Below are 19,524 nucleotides of genomic sequence, written 5' to 3'. Positions count from 1 at the left end.
TCTGTTTAAGAAGCTAATAAAAATGATACCCTATCCATTTTTTCCCAATGCATCTTAATTTCTGTTAGGCATGCCCTTGTTTTTAGATCAATCTTGTATTTTTCCTATGGAAATAACTAAACATTCACGTAGAGAATATATTTATGCTTTGCTTGAAAATGGCATTTTAATAGCTTCTTTTTTATATATTCGATTTTGCAAGCAGCTTAGTACAAACCGATGACTTCAGTTTCTGTGTTGTGCTTAACTATCCAGTAGCAGGGCCCCCAATGCAAGTCTTCTTGGTTCAGGAATGTTCATGTCTCCTGCTAATGCCTTCATTGCTAATCGTAACTCAGGAGAATAAATCCTGCTGCAAGGTGAAAACCATTTTACAATTAAATAAGTCGACCATAATTACATTGTGTTATCTCACTTTGTTTTTACAGCCTCCTACCATTCTTCAGACAAGAAAATTAGACATATAGTGCTGGGTGATATATAAGAGGGAATGTTGGTGAGGATGTATTTTAATGACCTGAGTTTGACAGGCTCATGTAAAAGTTCATCACTTTCATCGTTTCATAGAGATGAGTCTTGGTTTGTTGATTTGTCCTACTTGGCTTTGCTTTTTGAGTCTTATATAGTAAACCATCGTCCCTAGGTCATTGCACAAGACAAAGAAAGACAGAATGCAACATTTTTTATATAATTTTTTCAGTGTTTCTGAAAACATAGCTATTTTTCTGTGTCAAGATAACACTGTTTCAATGTGTAATATTTTTTAATTGACCGAGATCAGTTTCAGATGGTTCTTCTTATGAAGAATGTCTTCTGGGGCATAGGAAGTATTTGCATTGGCAATTAGGTTGTGAGATATTGGGATACAAACCTGTCTAGTCCCCTTTCTGACCTAACAAGTAGAGTAAACTGGGGTGAAATTTCACTTTGTGGGAGAATAATATTTTGAAGAAAGTTGGAACAAATGAACTGCTTTTCATATCAACATGGTTTTTAGGAGATAAATCATTCCAAATTAGCCATACTTTGAATTTAATTTCTATCTAGCTATATTTAGCCTTTCTTCTAATCAAAATAAGGTTGACTAACTTCCTCCGATGCAATTAAATGTCCTCAAAACTGTGTGCACATAAGCAGAAAGAAACAGACTGAGTAAATACACTGTTCAAATAGCCTTATGTTCTTGGATATATGGCTGCCCTCTTCTGTTAAGGGGTTCCCCCATGCTCCCAGTTACCTCAGTTATAGATCTGAGCATATTCTTACCACCATCAGCACAAATGTTTTATTCATCCATCCCACTTCAGTTCTTAGCTCTGCATCTTCTCTGACTGACACAAAACATTTTGTGGATACATGTGCTCAGAAATCCCAATTTCAAGGAAAAAAAAAGATAGGAATATGAGTTTTTTGGGCTGGGATAGTCTCAAGGCCTTTTCTGCCTCTCACCCCACACCTTCAGGAGGGAGGGTGCGGTTGCTGAAGGAGTTGGGGGGAACACAGCTGGGACAGCTGACCCCTGCTGACCACACCATGTGGTGCCATGCTCAGCATATAAAGCTGAGAAGGAAGAAGGGGTGAATATTTGGAGTGATGGCATTTATCTGCCCAAGTCACTGTTAATCACATTGAAACCTTGTTTTCCATGTGATGCCTAAACACCTGCCCATGGGAAGCAGTGGATGAATTCCTTGTTCTACTTTGCTTAATCTGTTAGTTTGTCTTTATCTAAATGTGCAAGTTGTCTTACTTCTGCTCTTCTGCACTTTTACTGATTGTCTCCCCCATCCCATGGGAGGGAATTGAGTGAGTGTGTGGAGCTGCCTATTGGAGTTAACATACAACTGATTTCTGAGTGGCAATAATAACATATTGCCTACAACACCAAGCTCTTAAAAGCATGATTAGTAAAAACATCAGAATTCATACTTCCAGATACTCAGGAATATCTCATTTTCTTGAGATGAGGACAAAGGAATGACACTCTAAGCAATACTAAGAAAACTATTTTGCAAGTCAAAACTTCCCTCTCTGAGACAAGGATGTAGTAACCACAGTGTAAGCTGAGAAGAACCAAGATGTATTTTAGCTGAATAGAGAAAGAAGGTCACCTCCCATGTATATGAGACAGGAAGAATATGCAAGGTCAGGAAATGTGAAGACTTTTATGAGAGGCAATGACTGAAGATGCAAGGTTATGGTCTGAAATTACATGGCAAATAGCTGTTCTCCACAGTGACTTACAAAGGTGCCATAGGGGGAGCTTGTGGGAGGAGATCAAGAAATCAGCTTTAGCCATGAGGCACTCACTGAGGCAGTGACAAGGAGACATCCATTTGTTTCCAGTTTGAATGAGACTGGATAAATATGGTTACAAACACACTTGTGAATTTCAGGACAGAAACAGAAGTTGAATTTGTGCCCTGCAGTCAGTAGGTCAAGTAGGTTAAGGAAGGGATGGAATCTCCCAGATCAGTTTGAGGAAAAATCAATGGAGAAATTGGCACAGAGAATGCCAGTGGAATTACAGAAGGTGGCCCAGCACTGAGTCAGAGATGAACTCCAGGAAGCAAAAGTAAACAGCACTCAGCATGCTTACAGATAAGAGGGACAAGAGCGAGATGTAGCTGTGGAGACAAGCAGGTTTAATGTGTGTTTTCAAACTGGAGAGATTAAACACACACTTGCTTTGAGAGGAGGGAGAAGCCAAGGCAAATAACAATGTACGCAGACAAATAGAAAAAGAGGTAAGCAAGCACAAGGGAGAGGAGAAGACAGGATATCTTGTTTTGCTTAATGTGTGTATCCATTCTGCAGATCAGAACTGCACTAATTTGGGAAGCAGTTTATATAATCCATAAAAATGCATTTTATTAGCCTTTCTTTACTTGAATCACTGACTTCTAAAGAATGAGAACAGCCGTAAATGCTAGTGTCTCCACAGGCAGCAATTTGAAAATAGAAGATGCATGGTTACACGATAAGTGTATTTTCTTCATAAAAAATGTTTGCAAATCAAGTTTAAAATAAGGGAAAAATAACCTTAAAATATTTCGCACTTCAGAAAATAATAAAATTTCTTCTTATTTTCCCCCGGTAGACCACGCAATGCAGATTACTTTATGCAGGAAGCTAAACGGAAGAAGCATAAAGCAGATGCAATGGTGAGAACATTTTCTTTCCACTTACATTACTCCAAATAATTTTTGTAATGCAGTTTCTTCATCAGTGCAGTATTGCGGGGGTAATTATAAAATCTATTATAAGGATGGCTAGGCTTGTTAAATTAAGAAATGTTTATATAATCAAATGTTCATAGCCCAATAAACTATGACTTAACAAATAATGACTTACTGAGATAAAGGCCTGGATAAATAAAACTTTCCATTTATCCCTTTGCTTTAATTAGTAACTATAGTAATGGAGGCTGTGTAAAGGATCCACATACCTATCTTCTCAGTTTAACTAGCTGGCTAGGTCCTATAATTGCATCTCCAAATTTGGTCTGGTAGCTGAGGTATTTGTACTCTTTTTTTTTTTTTTTTTTTTAAGAGCTTTGGCTTTTCGGTGCCAAAAGAATCCTGGTTTCATGGTAGATGTTTCCCAACATAATCAGAAGCACACAAGGAATCTTTGTAACCCTGGAGGAACACCTAGCATACAAAGTACTTTTGCAACAAACAGATTCTTGACTCTGGATTTGACCTGTCTAAAAATGTAGCCAGTAAGAAAAAGGAGAATCTGGGGTTATATGGATCTATGAAGAGATGCTTGTCTTTCCAAACAAGTCGGTGCAACAAAGTATATGCAGTGCTCCAGCAGAGCTCTGCTTAGCTGTCCCTCAGTTATCTCCAAGACTGTGTTTATCCAGCGCCACAGAGAAGCCAGCATGACATGAGGTCTTTGGGATGGCAGTATTTGGAGTAGGACCCTGAATTAGCGTGGCTGCATTGCTGCAGGTGGGGGTAGCTGCATTCCTGCCTTGCTCTGTCAGACAGACACTTTGCCATCATACCATCAGGAAAGAAGAAAGGTGGCTCAGCGCCTCTGTTTCTTCACCTCTTTTTTTTTCTCAGCTGTGCAGAATGTAGAAAGGCCAAGAAAGCAGAAGCAGGTCCTTAATTTAGAACACGAACACCGAGTTTTATACTCTACCTGAGTTTATTAGCACAAATTTCTATGGTTTATTCAGTTCCATATTACTGTAAAGTGAGTCTTAAAATCAGAAAATATTGTGGAGAAGTACAAATGGTGCATTTTAGTGTGTTGCTTTAACCAGAATGTAAGGGATCACTTAATATGCAAAAGAAATTCTTAGCCTGGAGAGAAATGTCTTTATAGTAGACTCCCAGAAAGAGGAGTTGCAAGCATTATTCTCTGCTGTGCCACAAGTTGGCTGCATGAAAGTCACCTAGGCATGATTTAAATAGCTTTCTATCAGTATCAGGTGGTTGAAATATCCTCCCCATTCAGCTTCCCTACATAGTGGACCAGCACCTTACCTACACCATGTGAACAGCCCTTTGCAGGTGCTTCCTCTCCCTCCCTGGCTGTGTAGGCATCCTGCAGAAAATGCCATATTGCCAAAATGCCTCCAGGCACTTTGAATCACCTTGCTGGGCTCCACACCTCCTACTTCGGCACAGCACTACCTGACACAGGCACTTAGAGTGAGCAGCTTGAAAATTACTCTAAGTCTCTCTGCTCCTCAGTCCCCCATCTGTGAAATTGGGATAATAGCACTTCCACCTGCACTAGAGCATCAGGGGGAGAAATATAATAAAAAGTTTGTGAAGTTCTCTGGTATGATCGCAGTGGGAGTCATATAAGAACCTAAAATAGATTGAAGCTAGTGTGCCATTCTAAAGTTACTATTTAAAATCTTTATCCCTTGGAAAAGAATAAGGTCCATTAACCTTTCACTGTGTGCATCAGATTTCCACCAAATGCATCCAGTCCATTAATGGGCTTTATGTACCGCAGGAGTTCTGACTGAAGGAGAGAGAAGTCAGGACAGAGAGGTATTAGTATGATTCATCTCTCTCTTCACATCAAAAATGAAATTCTGAGGGCAGATAAGTGGCATGTAAGCATGCACATATGAACATTAGATGCATATTTGTATATACACTGTTACTGAGGACATGCATGTATATGCATGTAAGTGCACAAATACACAAAGTCAAAGTACCAAAAACAGGAGAAGAAATGGGGCAAGGAAGGAGAGTGGCAGAAGATGCTGAGGGAGCAGAGCAGGTCCTGAAAGAGGAGGAGGATATAGAAAGCAAATTCCCGACAAGAGGAGAACAATGCTGAACATAGTAGGGGTAAAGAAGACAGGATAACAGAGACGAGCCTTTGTATAAGAGTGAGTAGTCAACGTATTTAATTCTCTTTTCCTAGTCAAAGTATTTAATTCTCTTCTCCTAGTTCACAGTATCCATTACCATTCTTTGTTGAGTGATAAAAAACTATACTTGCAAAGATGTGTGAAACCCTTTCTAATGAAAGATGAAAGCTGGAACAAAAAGCAGCATGCGTTTGTGGAATTTCCAGCACTGGAAGAGCTTTGATAAACACTGTTGGGAATGTCCTAGGCAGAATTGACCCTTCTTAGGGTACAAGAGTGTGGAACAAATAATATCTCAGAGCCTTTTCTAGCTCTATTTTCTGTATTTTACAATTTTTACTGATGCACAGGGTTTGATGGGTATTAGCTTCCTCACAGGAAAAATTGTGAACCTGAAGATATATCAACTTGTGTCAAGTTTACAATATTTGTTGAGAAAATCCCATCAAATGTAACAACATCTTGATGATTGCACTACATCTCTGTGTCCTTATTTTTTCTCTCTAGGTGGAGAAGTTTGGAAAGGCACTGAATTATGCAGAAGCAGCACTATCATTTATTGAATGTGGAAATGCAATGGAACAAGGCCCAATGGAATCTAAATCCCCTTATACCATGTATTCAGAAACAGTTGAACTCATCAGGTAGGAAAGGAAGGAAATGACCCCAGAGGTTACTCTGTGCAAACATGCTCATCTGCATTATCACCTATTTTTGTACGTTCAGTAAAAGGTAGAAGTGAACTCCTTACAAGGGCCTGTTTAGTCATATGTAATGTGTATGTATTGTATGTGACTAATTTGGAAATTGAGTCAAGAAACTGTGAAGAATGAAAAAGAAATTAAAGAAACAAACAAAAACACAAAACAACTCAAAGATTTCCATATTACTTGAGTTGCAAATTACTAAAACAGTTTCATGATGTAAGTCCTGAGCTATTCAGTGGAGGAAACCAGTAATCCATAATAACAAAACCATTCTCATGGAGTGTCAACTTGAAAAATATTGCAACATGTTTAAGATTGCTGTTTAAAGATTACCTGAAGGAAGATATGAACAGTGACAGAAAAACAGACACTCAAAGTCCATTTGATATGTGTGCTCCTGATGTAGCCAGTAGAGTCGGGAGCACAGCTCACCCTAAGAACTACCCCTACCTTCAGTCACCTCCAAACAGGGCAGTCTAGAATTCACTGCCACCCACAGTCCCTCTGAAAAAAGCATGTCTCTTAAGTCCTTTTCTCCATTATAGTTGGTTAAAATTGACGTTACTGGGAGTGTCATTGGTAGAGAAAACAAAGGTCAAAATCACTGCAGCAGCTGAGGGATTCTGCAAGAGAGCGAGCCCAGCCACACTAGTGGAGAAATCTGCACTGACAGTATCAGTGGTACCATGGTATCATTCCTCAGGACAGTCAGCCAGGCAGTTCTTGTCAGGATTAAGCTCATAGGAAGTAACACATTTTCATTTTTAATCATATTCATAATAAATCAGAGCTCCTAAAATAAAAGCATCCTTTTGGATTTCGTGTTGTTGTAGAATGAAGATTTTCTTGCATGTTAATAATTCCACTAGCATTTTATTCCACTTAGGGCTGTCTTCTCATGCATTTCACTGGATCGAGGCTTACTAATTCGAAGGTTATTGAACAAAATCAAATACTTTGCTGTTTTTCTGTAAGAGAATAGTACATTCCATCTCTGCAATTTTTTCCTTCTTTTTTTCCATCTCTGTAATTCCTCCCTTTTTTTTTTTCCTGAAGGCAAAAAGCTCTCTCTTTGTCTGCTCTGTCTTTTCTCATGGTAGCAAATATATGGTCCTAACTCTGGAAATGAATTTTGCTTGCAGATCCATAGCTTTCAATAGTGTGTATAGCTGTGGCCATGTTGTAATGTGAATTGCTGTTGATCTCACTGCAACTCAGAAAAATAAGTGGTTTTACTAAGTATGACTGTAGAAACAAAATGTTCATTCTGAATCTGCACAGATATCAGAATTAGAGTTTGAAAGCAAAGGTAAGAAAATATCTCAAGCAGCTAATTATGGGGAACAGGTATTTTTCTGGAAGTGAGCCCAGAAGTATTGTGTGTTGTTCTAACCTTGTATGTTGTTCAGACAAGGAAGCTGAGATTTCCAGAAACCAATTTGTGATTGCATAGCACTTAAACTCTTGAAACACCAGTGCTACCTCTGTGGATCTTTAATATTTATAGAGTTTGAATGTAATGTCATGTGAGCAAAAATAGCTCAGAGCCACATGTTCCCCCTCTGCCGTGCTGTGCTCGGAGGCACAAATCTGGGTAGACACGCTCAGAACTGGCAGGGTGAGGTCAGCACCAGCTTCCAGGCAGGCTGTGTGTGCCTTCAAATGCTCCAAACCCCTTTCTGTATGAACTCTGTGTAACTGGGTCTCCACAGCAGCAGAGGTTATTTTGGTAGGATAGTGTCACCTCACCAGCTAGGCTCCCCTCTGGACTGATAGATAATCAAGGGAGTTCACGGCTGTTTAGGGATGCACTGCTAACGGTAAAACATCTCTGAAACACAACCAGGAAAAACACATGTATGTCTGGTAACTTGAACAAATATGTATAAAGGGGTAGATCAAACTACATTGGCCAGCATAGCTCTCTGATCAGTAATATAAAGTTGCCTCAGTTAACTCACATTGGTTTTTTTTCTTCTTGCTTAGGTATGCAGTGAGACTAAAAACCCACTCAGGCCCTAACGCCACACCAGAAGACAAACAGCTGGCAGCATTATGGTTAGTAGATCAAGCTTTCCTCAAAAGGCTTATTTTTTGCAGTGAGACTGTTCTTGAAAATCAGATGTTGGATGCAGCCAGATAGAATTATGTTCTCTATTGAAATTAAGAGAATACTTTCTTCTCTGGGAAGGTCCAGCCCTCGTATCACTGTACCAAGTATGAGTCCTGTCTCTCTAAATAAGCAATTCATACTTATTTATTGACTGTGACAGGATGGCTATGGTTCGTCAGTGTAATTAATTTTTAAATGCCTGATGGTTTGTTGTTTTTATGAGTGATGTACTTTTGTACCAACAGCTCGGTAAACTCTTTTGTGGCAGACATTTTAGGCTCAATAATCATAAATTATATTTCTGTTATATGAAAGGCAATATGGTGATGGGGATAATTAAGGCTTTTGGATTATCTATTAAATTGATATTTCTAAATATATATGTTAGCACCTTAGATTCTATAGGATGGTTTCTGATTGCTAGTAAAATACTAGAATGTTATTAAAATCAATTTTTAATTTAATATCTTTGTAGTTAATATATAAAATACCTATTACATGGTTACTGAGTCTCAGTAAGTGGACATTTACAATCAGCAAGTGTGTTTTTAACATCTATTAACCATCTGTTAAAATCCAAATTAAATGCATCTTTAGCCTCCATAAAGAAGGAGTCCTAATTAATCATTTGTATAAAAAGGGACAAAATATTCAGAGATGCTTTTTTTTTTAATGTCCTTTCTCTGTCACTGGTTTTCTGTGCCATCGGGAGGCCCACAGAATGCATTAGGGGCGATTGCTTTAAAAACGCTTAGGTGGGAAAATGACTAAAGAACGGTTAAAAAAAGACATATAAAGCCATATTACAAAGGCTTGCTGGGAGCTGCCGGAGCGCTTCGGTGCGTGAGGAAGCACATCCAAATTCAGGGAGCCGAGCCGCTGCATCTGTTCCAGCAGGAGAAAGGTCAGCGCGAGGGAAAGCAGACGGAGCCTTCTCTGGGCGATGAATGGCAATCTTAACTCACCGTCTGCCAGCCAGCAGATGAGCTGACACCATTTGCATATGTGCTGTACCTGTGAAGGTGACAGAGGGAGAGTGATGGTGGTGGCTGCGCGGCCGCCGCATCCCGCGGCTGCTCCCGGCGCCCGCCGGGCAGGCTGCCAGCCCGCCCGCTCCCGGCCCGCTTCTCCCGGGGAGACACTGTCCTCCAGCGGCCACGGCCGGGATTTCACCGCCGCGCTCCGGACAGCAGCCAGCCTGCCTCAGCAGCCACCCGGGCAGTGGGCTTTTTCAGGGACTATTTGCTAATTCTAGGCGTTCGCTGAGGTGTGGGCAGAGCTTAGGTGCGGGCAGATGGGGAGCACCTTGCAATTCCAAACTCAAGGCACCTTCTGATGCTCCGGATTGGCTCCAAGACTAAATACTGCTTTTACAAACAAGGCCTCTGCTGCCAAAGGAAAAGCAAAATATACAGGGTTTTTGCTTTGAAAGCAGCATTACTGTGGGGCACTTTCACACTTGCCCCGGTTTTCACACTTTTTCAATCCAGAAACCTTGCTGGGAAAAGGTGGTGGTGATTCTCAGTTTGGAAAATAGACTGGCACACCTGAAGCCACTAGCAAAGTGTATGTGTCCTAAATACTGACTATTGCAGTGCATAACTATAGTCAGTAGCCATTACTCTCATTTAATTTTGTAGCTTTAAAGGTGTGTGGCATTCTGCAGACTAAGAAGGAGCACAGGGGCAGACAGTACCAGTACAGCACATTGAGTTTTTCAGCCCACTGCTGGTTTCCTTTGGGGACCAAATCAGGCAAGTGGCCCGGGAACAGCCTCCAGGCTCCAACACAATCTCTGTTCTGGTTTCCTGCAGAGAACCTTGGCCACTGAAATCTGTGCCAGATCCAAGGTTTCCCTATATGCCAGCCATCTCCAGCTGCTGGAAGAGACCACTGGGTGCATACAAAATACATCCACAATAACTTGAGTTCACTATATAGGCTCCAGGCTATTGCAATAAAGTCCCAAGATATCTCAAAAAGCTGTTTATGTAATTGCAAGGGGGGAAAAAAATGTGTATGTTGAGTTCCAGGATGTCTCTTTTCGTGGGACAGGCTTTTGGTCAAGTGTGAATGAAAGCCTAGGAGCCCAGACTCTTCTGAATATATTTTGTTTAGTACCTCACTGGTAGCATTTGTCAGCATGACCTGCCCTGGCTGTAGTACCTAGCTCTGCTCATGAATCCATGCCAAAGTGTGAAGTACTGCCAACAAATGGTGATAAAAATTGTAAGCAAGGTGCTGTCAGCCTTCCACTCTGTATTAGTTTGAAGATATAAGATATTCAGTGGGATTTCTGTTGAGGAGTAACCCTTTACTTTCTGCTTTCCCTTGTATTCCAGTTACCGCTGCCTGGCCCTTCTGTACTGGAGAATGTTCCGACTCAAGAGAGACCACGCGGTCAAGTATTCAAAAGCACTTATTGAGTATTTCAAGGTGCATTATTTATCGCATGTTTTTAGATCAGTGTGTCTTTACAGGAGACAGAGCATCTTACTAGAGCAGTAGCTGTCCTGGAATTCGTTTCCCCTGTGAAATTAGTGGCATTTTACCATAGGATCCCATGGCAACATCTGAGCTCTAGTTAGTTCAGTTATCTTCACAAGTGTCCCTCTTTGAAAAATACACACTGTGACCCTTCACAAAGGATACTAAATTTGTTGTACTAACAAACAGGTATTTTCAGATTATTCTTGGTCAATTGTGTAGTGCTATCCAGCCCTGTTGTGAATAGGTTTTGCAGGTTTTACTCCAAGAATCCCCTTCAGGATTACAGTTCTCATGAGTTGAAGACTTTGATCTAGATCAGTCCTCAGATGCAGGCCAGCCACTAAGCAGCATCAGTAGGTAGGACAGTGCAGTAGGACATCTTACCCAGGGAACTGTCAAACAGCTCACGCTGAGTTCAGCAGGAGTTGCACAGAAGCACAGAGGGCAGACAGACCACCTGCCATGTACTTGACATGCCACTGTTGACTTCCCCTTCCTGCTTTGCTTCAGCTGTTACTGCTTCCGTTTTTCACTTCTGACAAGTCCAAGCACTGTTTATTTTGAAAAAGACTGAAGTCTCTCGAAGTATTTTAATATATTTACAGGACCTTAACAGCCATTTGTCTTTGGACACAGGGCTCATTTGGGTTTTTCTGGGGGTTTTTTTTTGTGTTTTTGTTTTTTGGGTTTTTTTTGTTTGTTTGGTTTTTTTTTTGTTTTGTTTGGTTTTTTTTTTTGTGGACAGAAGAACCTTGAAATGAAAAACATCCATCCTCTGATATTTTGTTAATAAAAAAATTCAAATACAAGCACAAATGCTTATAACCAAATTCTGAACACATGAAGACAGGGAAGGGAATTGACAGATCTGTTATTGTCAAATGCAAATTGAAGTCAATGTGATTGCTTCAAAAATTTAGCAATATATAATCCAACACGTTATGTTTCTCTAACAAGTACTTGATTTCAGGAGAAAGAAATATGTGCCTATTGAAGTACTTTATTTTTCTTGACCAGTTCAGAGAATAGCTGTATTAAGAACAGCTCTCAGCCATGTAAAATGTCTCCTGCTAGCAGACAGAGACTGTTTCACAGCAAACACAAAATGGACTTACACTCTACTGTAGCCAAGAAGAGTTTGGTTTTCTGCTGAGCTCCTGCTGACACAATGATAGCATAGCTTCACATTAGAAGGTATTCTCACCTTTAAAAGCAAAAATGGAAAATACATCCATTTGCTATAATTTTCAGTGGAAAACAAGCCAATTCTCCACTCCTTTCATATTTGGTATCTAAAAGCTTTCAAAACCAAATGACATGAAATGCTGACTGCATTAAGAACTTCCTCGTATATTATCAATCAGAGAAAGATTTTAAATCTTGTCACACATTTGCAGGGAAAATTAGACACACTTTTCTTTTAGAAAAGAAAAAAATACTACTTAAATCTCCTTTAGGTGGTTTATTTCCATTATAAAAAAAAATGCTGCAGAGAATTAAAAAGAAGGCACAGATATTCAGGGGCCAGGCACATACAAAAGCATAAAGAAACCAGGAGAATGGGGTTGCAGTAGGGAAAGTGGGATAAGAGATGGTCCCTTACAACATTATACTCTTTAGAATCCTTTCCCCCACCTTTCTGGTGCAGAACTGAGAGGAAGCTGCAGCAGTATCCCTAAAATATGAGAAAAAACACATGTGGCAAGTTGTGCAGTAAGGCAGAGGTTGGTTACATTTACAGTGGAAGTGTCCTTGACTCCAATTTTCAAATTTCCTTACATACAACTATGTAAGTAAACAACAGGTACTCAGTTTCCATTACACTAGAAAGATGAAGACAAATAGTTCTGAGATCAGAAAAGAAAGGGGAAAAAAAACCAAACATCCATTCTGTAGCAGGATCAAATGCAGAGGATTCCCAGGTTGGTTCTGTTTAAGATGGTAAATGAGAAATTTTCCTTTTTTACCTTTTTACACCTTAGCTTTTCCAGTCAAAAGAGGGGGGAAAAAAACAAAAAACCTCTGAAGGAAGAACCCCTTGTGGGACACTCCAAAGCTTATTTTTCATCTTACATACCTGGGACATGGAAGACAGATCCAGTGTCAAAATGCAGGAAGAATGACAGGGTTCACATAGCAGTGGTATGATAATTGCTAAAATACAGCCAGTGTTAGAGTGCACATAAAAGATGTAGATACCAAGAGGCATTTCAGAAGACATAGTAAAACTAAGAAAACAAACTTCTTCAAAGACAGGCTTAGAAGATGTGTCCAGTTTAGCGCTGAATGAGTTAAGAGATCATTGTGTACATGGAAACAGAGCTGATAATTTGCAGATTACATGTGGTTTTGCTGGCTTTGGCCCAACAAAATCCAAAAAGATACCACTGAAGTTAGAAGATTCAATCTTGAAACTGTGAAGCAGAATTTGTTTTTCTAATTGTGAGGCTGGCTAAACATACAACAGAGAAGAATTTCTATATGGCTATATGTCCTTTTTAGAAGGAATAAAATCAGATACGTTTTTAAAGTAATTTAGCTTCTTTTAGAAGTGCTGTGATTGGTAGAAAACAGACGTTGCAGATTGTGTGCACTGCAGGGTTACTCCTGGACTGGAAATCCATGAACATCTGAAGCCTTTTGATTACTATTTTCCTTCCTAAGCCATGAGAGACCAAGAATTTTTGTACTGCTGGTACTACTTGTAGCTCCTGCAGTTTACCACACCTGCAGCCTTGCATTTAAAACAGTATCCACTAATAGATCTCAAGATGTAGGACATCGGTCTCCCATGAATGCCAAGAAGAGAGGGCTGTTCTCCAGCACACAATTACCTGCAGGTTTGGCTTCACAGGAGAGCACAAGGAGATTACTTTCCTCTGAAAAATCAGACTGGCCATTGCTGAATGTGAGACTGTGGATGGGATGGACTAGAAAAGTTTGGCTTCTTACATTTCTTTTTCACAGGCCTATGACTAAATCAGTCACTTGGGAGAGGGGTGGAGTTTTTCCACAGGTCAAATGGTCAGGAACCAGTGAGTGAATTCCCTCCAGCTCCTGGAGTTTTAACTACTAAAATAATTTTAGCTATCCAGTCTCCATTACTGCTGACACCTAAATTTCTCCTTCTCTGTAAATACAGTGCTTGTACAAGGTAGTGTCTCTCAAGCAATTAAATTCTTTAGCCTAAGTACAGTATACCAGAGAGAGTCTTAATGACTCCAGGTGTACAAGAGACCACACTAAATGACCACATGGCCCCTTCTGGGGTTCTTTGGGGAGTCCTTCAGCTCTTAAAACCACCAACCTACATGGGCAGTCTCTGACCTTGTGAATGTTGCCATGTTTAGACTAAGGGGAACAGCTCCACAAGGAGCAATCATGAGTAAGATTTTTGAGCCTGGTGGTTAAAACACCCACCTGAGCTGTAGATCCCCGACTGACATCCCTGTGGATGCCAGGCTGAGCAGATTTGCAAAGTCTTGAAGGTCCTAAGGGAATGATATTTGTCATTGGGGGCAGGAGAGTGGGAGGAAATCTTTCTGATTTTCTTCATCACAAGAAATTCCAGCCTAAACTTTACCGAGTCCTGCAGTATTTTTCTTTTTCTGAATTCCCAGGATTTCTGTGAAAAATTTCCATTTCACCTAATGTTTTTCTAATCAGCCCCTATGTCAGGGTGTTTAAAAGACTATGTTTCAAGTCTGTTCTGCAGCACTGTTTCATCATAACATCAAACTAGGCTGACTGGGTTTATTGCATCATGTGATGCAATTGCTTCAGTTTCTTTACATTTCTGTACTTTAATGTTTTAATTTTGTAGTCTTATATAAATTATATGCATTGTGAATTACTCTTTCCTTTCCAGAATTCATCAAAAGCTGCCCAGAACCCATCTCCTTGGGGTGCCAGTGGAAAGTAAGTTGCACCAAAACTTTTATCAGATTGGCAGTTAGAAATCATATATTCACCTGTGGTATGTTCTGATACTCTTGTGTTTTTAATTCCAACACCTTTTAAATAACTGTATTAACACTGGTTTCTAGGAGCACAGGAACTCCATCACCTATGTCCCCTAGCCCTTCTCCAGTCAGTTCTGTAGGATCCCAGGGGAGCACAGGGGCTCCTTCCCCATCTCCCATCATCAGCATCCCGCAGCGCATTCATCAGATGGCTGCCAACCACGTCAGCATCACCAACAGCATCCTGCACAGCTATGACTACTGGGAGATGGCTGACAACCTGGCCAAGGAAAACAGAGGTGAGCGAGGCAAGGCAATGGGCTACTCGAGAAGAATGTCACATGATTTGGATCAGAAGAACTGTTTTGATATGAAACCTATCTGCAAAGTAGGATTGCAGAGATTATTTCTTTCTCCAGTCTGCTCCTAGTCTATTCCAAAACAGCCCAAAAAGGCAATTTTGATAGCTGTCTTGCTCAGAAGAGTTGAGCCAGGACTTGTGACAGACAGGTCATAGACTTGGCTGTGAGTAGAACTTACTGCCATCTGTGCATTCTAGAGAGGAAGGTTTGTGGGAGGTAAGACAGCTTCCTGCCCCCAAAGTCATGAAGCTGAATGGAATGTGTTTAGCCAGACCACGTCAGAAAGCAGGAGCACACCTCCTTTCTGCAGAAGGACAAGAACAGCCCCTAGCCTTCCCCCGTCTGTAGCAGACACGGATTGGAACAAGGTGCCTGCAGCAAACTTCTCTCAGGTGAACAGGTTTCCATGAGCAAATGCCTCAGCATCTGACTTGATGGTGAAGTATTCCTTGGTTTTCAGGGTAATTTGTGTATTTAAGGCAGGGACATGGGCAGGATCCCAGTCAAAACAAGGGCACCTAAGTGAAGGTATGTAGATGCAAGTTGGAGGGCTTATCTCCCATTGCAGTTGATGGAGCTTTGTTCAATACAAACAGCAGTTAGTCCACTCTGAAAGGGAGACAGGGAAACAATTCACTGAGGTATCCTTAACTAAACTGCCACTCCAGAACTCTTCTGCACATCCTGTGTTAGATCTGCCAGTCCAGGCTGTAAGTATCAACTCCGTGAGAGCATCTGAAATGGACACTATGTGCCTCTGGGAAGACAGCTGAATCATCCCTGTCCATGGCACAGGGGTTGGAACTGGTTAATCTTTAAGATCTCTTCCAACCCAAACTATTCTGTGATTCTACGTCCTGACTGGCTAGTTAGCCAACTTACTCTTTAGGCTAGGTTGGCCATGTTGTACAGGCCTCTATTTGTCTGTCATGGTAGCTTAAATATCTAGCAAATCACAAATGTGTCACTGGACACTTGTGTGTGGACTTTTTGATCTACTTCTCCTCAGTCTCAGAATAAATCTTCCCCAGAGTCTGTTTGCTTTATCAAGACTCAATGGAAATTAATGAAAAGCAAAGCTGAAAAACTCCCTGCTTTATTCTTTAAAAAGAAAATTGTTGTGCATCAGCCTGTAACATCATGAACCACAGGGCTTTATAATTAATCTCACCAGCACTAAACTTTAATTCCCATGGAATGTTCAACCTGACTCAATTTGCAAGAGAGTAAAATCTGCTAAAGGGTGACAAGTAGCAAATAAAGATTCACTCTTCTGATGCTGAATCTTCTTTTTTTCCCTGCAGATTTTTTTAACGACTTGGATGCATTGATGGGACCTATCACCTTGCACAGCAGTATGGAGCATTTGGTTCAATACACTCAACAAGGACTTCACTGGGTGCGGAATAGCGCTCACTTGTCATAATGACTGTGTGCCATTCACATGGACAGTATCCCTTCCATGGATAATTCAGTTATTCTGGACACTGTGCTACAGAAATAGTCAGCTACAGAATTGATCCAAACAAAGGTGAATATTTCTTCAATATTGAGCAAAATTCTTCTGAGTGTAGACCTGTATTTGCACAGAGGTACAATATACAGTGATGTCTCTTCAGAAGGAATTGTTCTGTATCACTCTCCAAACATTTTCATACACTAGAAATACTATAAAGAACTGATCTTAATGCACAAACATACTCTTTCTATTCTTGTACTGAAAAACTCAGAAACCAAAATCTTATGGGTTGATTGAACCAAGTGCAATAAGCACAGATCCCTATTCAGGAAAGCTCTTAACTTAAACTTTATACTGAAATCCTGATGACTTCAGCAGAGCTGAAGCACATACACAAGGGCTTTCCTGAACTGGAATGAATGAGAGCAAATCGTAGACATGGAGAATTTTTACTGAGAGCATGGACATGTCACAGAAGTTTCCATATTAATGTGCCATCTCCCTGTTACTTCCCCACTGGAGCAGAGAGAGGAGTTGAGTAGTCCACATTAAGTCAGAGAAAGACATCATTCCTTCATGTGCAATAAGTTTCAACAAAATGCATGCATTTCTTTATCTCCTGTCTTTTTAAATGACTTTGCATCTCGTTCGGCTCCTCACCAACAGTGCAACCTACAGAATCAAGCAAAAGGAAGGCCTGAAAACTGATATGGTGATAGCAAGAACTTAAAAGAGATGGTGGAAAATTCCATTCTGTTACTGACAGTAAATAGATCGGGAAAAATATGGCAAACAGTAATCCACTTAGGAAGGAAAATGTGTTCATTTTGGCTGCACACACAGAGAGGCAGATATTTATAACAGTTGTTGGCTTTGCATGGGAAGGCTTCATCCTGCAGATTTTGATTTTCATATCTTTTACATCTAGCAGAAGCTTGCAACACTTTCTTCCAGGCTGTATGGGAGTATTATATGCAATTTCCTTTATCTGGGAAGCTGAGTTTGCTGCTCATCAGGCTAAGAACTGTTTCCTATCATAATCCTCTCACTCTTCGTGCATAATCCTCAACTAGGCTTTAACGCTTCTTGATTTATGGGATGTTTTCAGTTCCTGTTGACAGGCTGTGTTTTTCATGCCAGGAGAATTAATCCCACAATAATTGAAGTTTAATTTGGGTCAGATGAGGTCAAGGCCAGTTCATATCAACTGTGCTTGCACTCAGTGCATTTTTGCTCACTTTCAGTTGTTTTCACATATTTAGGGGATTCTTTTCTATATTAGATTTTTTTTTTTGCAGTCAGATTTGCTGCCATTGTTCAAATCAACGGTTTTGGTGATTTTCAGTGGACTGCTCTTGTCCGAGTCATTAGGTGAACCCTTTTACTGTTATTTTCTAATCTAATTTGCTTACATATTAAGAAAATGCGAGTACAAAATACACTTTGAATAGATGATACAAGTAGAAGTAGCCACTGATACAAATGGTTGATTAATTGTCCCTTGCTGCCTTTTTTTTTCATCCCCCGTTTTTGAAGAGCTGCATTTTGAAGAAAAGATACCAAACAACATGGCACAATTTCTCAGTCAAATGTCTTTGGTAGCACAGACTCCATGTACCCTGTGGTAAAGAGTGGGCTTATGAGCATACTGAGCCCCACACAGCTGTGTTTTTCTGCCAAGGCTTCTCACCTTAACTCCAGCTATTGCTCACACTCAGAGCATTCACTGTGTTCTCTGAAGCAGCCACCAAGGAACTGCTCAGCCCCAAGCCATCCTGGGCCAATAGTTCTGTGCCCATAGGTGCTCAGATACTTCCCCCCAAGAGAATCCCTGTGGCTGTGGTCACATCTTAGCGTGGGCTCGAGTGTTACAATGTGGCTGGCTTTAGGAGAGAGCATGTACTTGCCTTTAAATGACAATATAGGTGACCTCTGAGTCCTGCGGTCACCCTCAGCCGTAGCTGTCACCCACCCCAGAAGGAAAACAATTTGTTTTGTCACAAGTATCATGGAGAACTTGATTGGTGCCTTTCTGTGTATCACTTGCCTGACCTCCAGCTGTGGAAGTCTGTCAGGATTTGCTAGACTAGTAGCAACAGATTCTGTCAGCTACTCCAATGCCATCCGCAGGTACTGCGGGATTTCTCCTCAGATCAGGAAAGTGAAACTTCAGCTAGATTAGCTTCTGTTTTCTTTGATGGTGCCTATGATGTTTATCTTCAGATAAGTTTGGGGGTTTGGGAGCCCTTTCTGATACTTAATGTTGAGAAATTTTAGAAGTAACATATATTACTTGCCTTAAATGGAGTTTAGTTTTATTGCACATGTGGCATTTGAGTTTCAAATACAGAACTTTGAAGCATGTTTATTTTACTAAGATCGGGGTATTTTTCTTAATCATGATGAACTCTTTGTATGGATATAATATGTCAAGAAACTTCAAAGAAATGCAAGAATTAATGCTGTCCTGTTTTAACATTTCCAAGTACTAAGCATCTCTGTAGATGATTGTCCTTTCCTGTATGAGTTACTTCAGCTAAAATACTGATAAAATATTGCTTCCATGGAAATCTTACTGGTTTTTAGTTTTTATGCTGGCATCATCTGTGTTGTCTAATGAGCACACTGAGCCTTAATTTCTAGTGGTACAATAGGATGAGTGGATTAGAAAGTTTGGCCTTCTCTCCATAAGGTTTCTTGCAGCTATAGTATTTTAGTGAGGTTATTTAGAATAGTCTTTTGTGCAGGCTATTTGCTGTACAGGGTTGCTGCTGATTGGATGACTGTATGTGGCACGATAACAACAAATGCTTAATTTCATATTCTTGGGGCCTGGTCTGCAAAAGTGCATGTGACTTTAGGTCTGATGCAGTTAAGCTTATGCACCACTTTAACAACCTGAATAGTCTTGGGCATATCACACTGTGAGTCAAAGATGCTCTGTGTGTTTTGGATGGGACCAGAGGAGACTGTCCCTCTTTGCAGTTCCATGAAAGACACTGACTTATTTTAATCTGCTGTAAAAGTCCAGGAACGTGCAGGCTTCTTTAACTGTAGCAATATTCACGTTCAAGTTTGGAA

General features: G+C 40.5%; 1 protein-coding gene across 1 annotated transcript in view; it reads left to right on the top strand.

The window, feature by feature from the left end:
• Positions 1–16,410, top strand: part of AFF3 (ALF transcription elongation factor 3) — a 264,286-nt gene extending 247,876 nt beyond the window's left edge. Inside the window, exons 15-21 of the mRNA XM_062514955.1 lie at positions 3,101–3,164; positions 5,858–5,994; positions 8,044–8,115; positions 10,513–10,606; positions 14,529–14,578; positions 14,707–14,921; positions 16,289–16,410. Coding sequence (XP_062370939.1) covers positions 3,101–3,164; positions 5,858–5,994; positions 8,044–8,115; positions 10,513–10,606; positions 14,529–14,578; positions 14,707–14,921; positions 16,289–16,410 — 754 coding nt within the window. The remainder of the gene's footprint in view (positions 1–3,100; positions 3,165–5,857; positions 5,995–8,043; positions 8,116–10,512; positions 10,607–14,528; positions 14,579–14,706; positions 14,922–16,288) is intronic.
• Positions 16,411–19,524: the final 3,114 nt, after the last annotated feature.

This window comes from Cinclus cinclus, chromosome 2, assembly GCF_963662255.1.
Source record: "Cinclus cinclus chromosome 2, bCinCin1.1, whole genome shotgun sequence".
Taxonomy (NCBI): Eukaryota; Metazoa; Chordata; class Aves; order Passeriformes; family Cinclidae; genus Cinclus; species Cinclus cinclus.
This window is presented reverse-complemented; position numbering and strand designations above follow the sequence as displayed.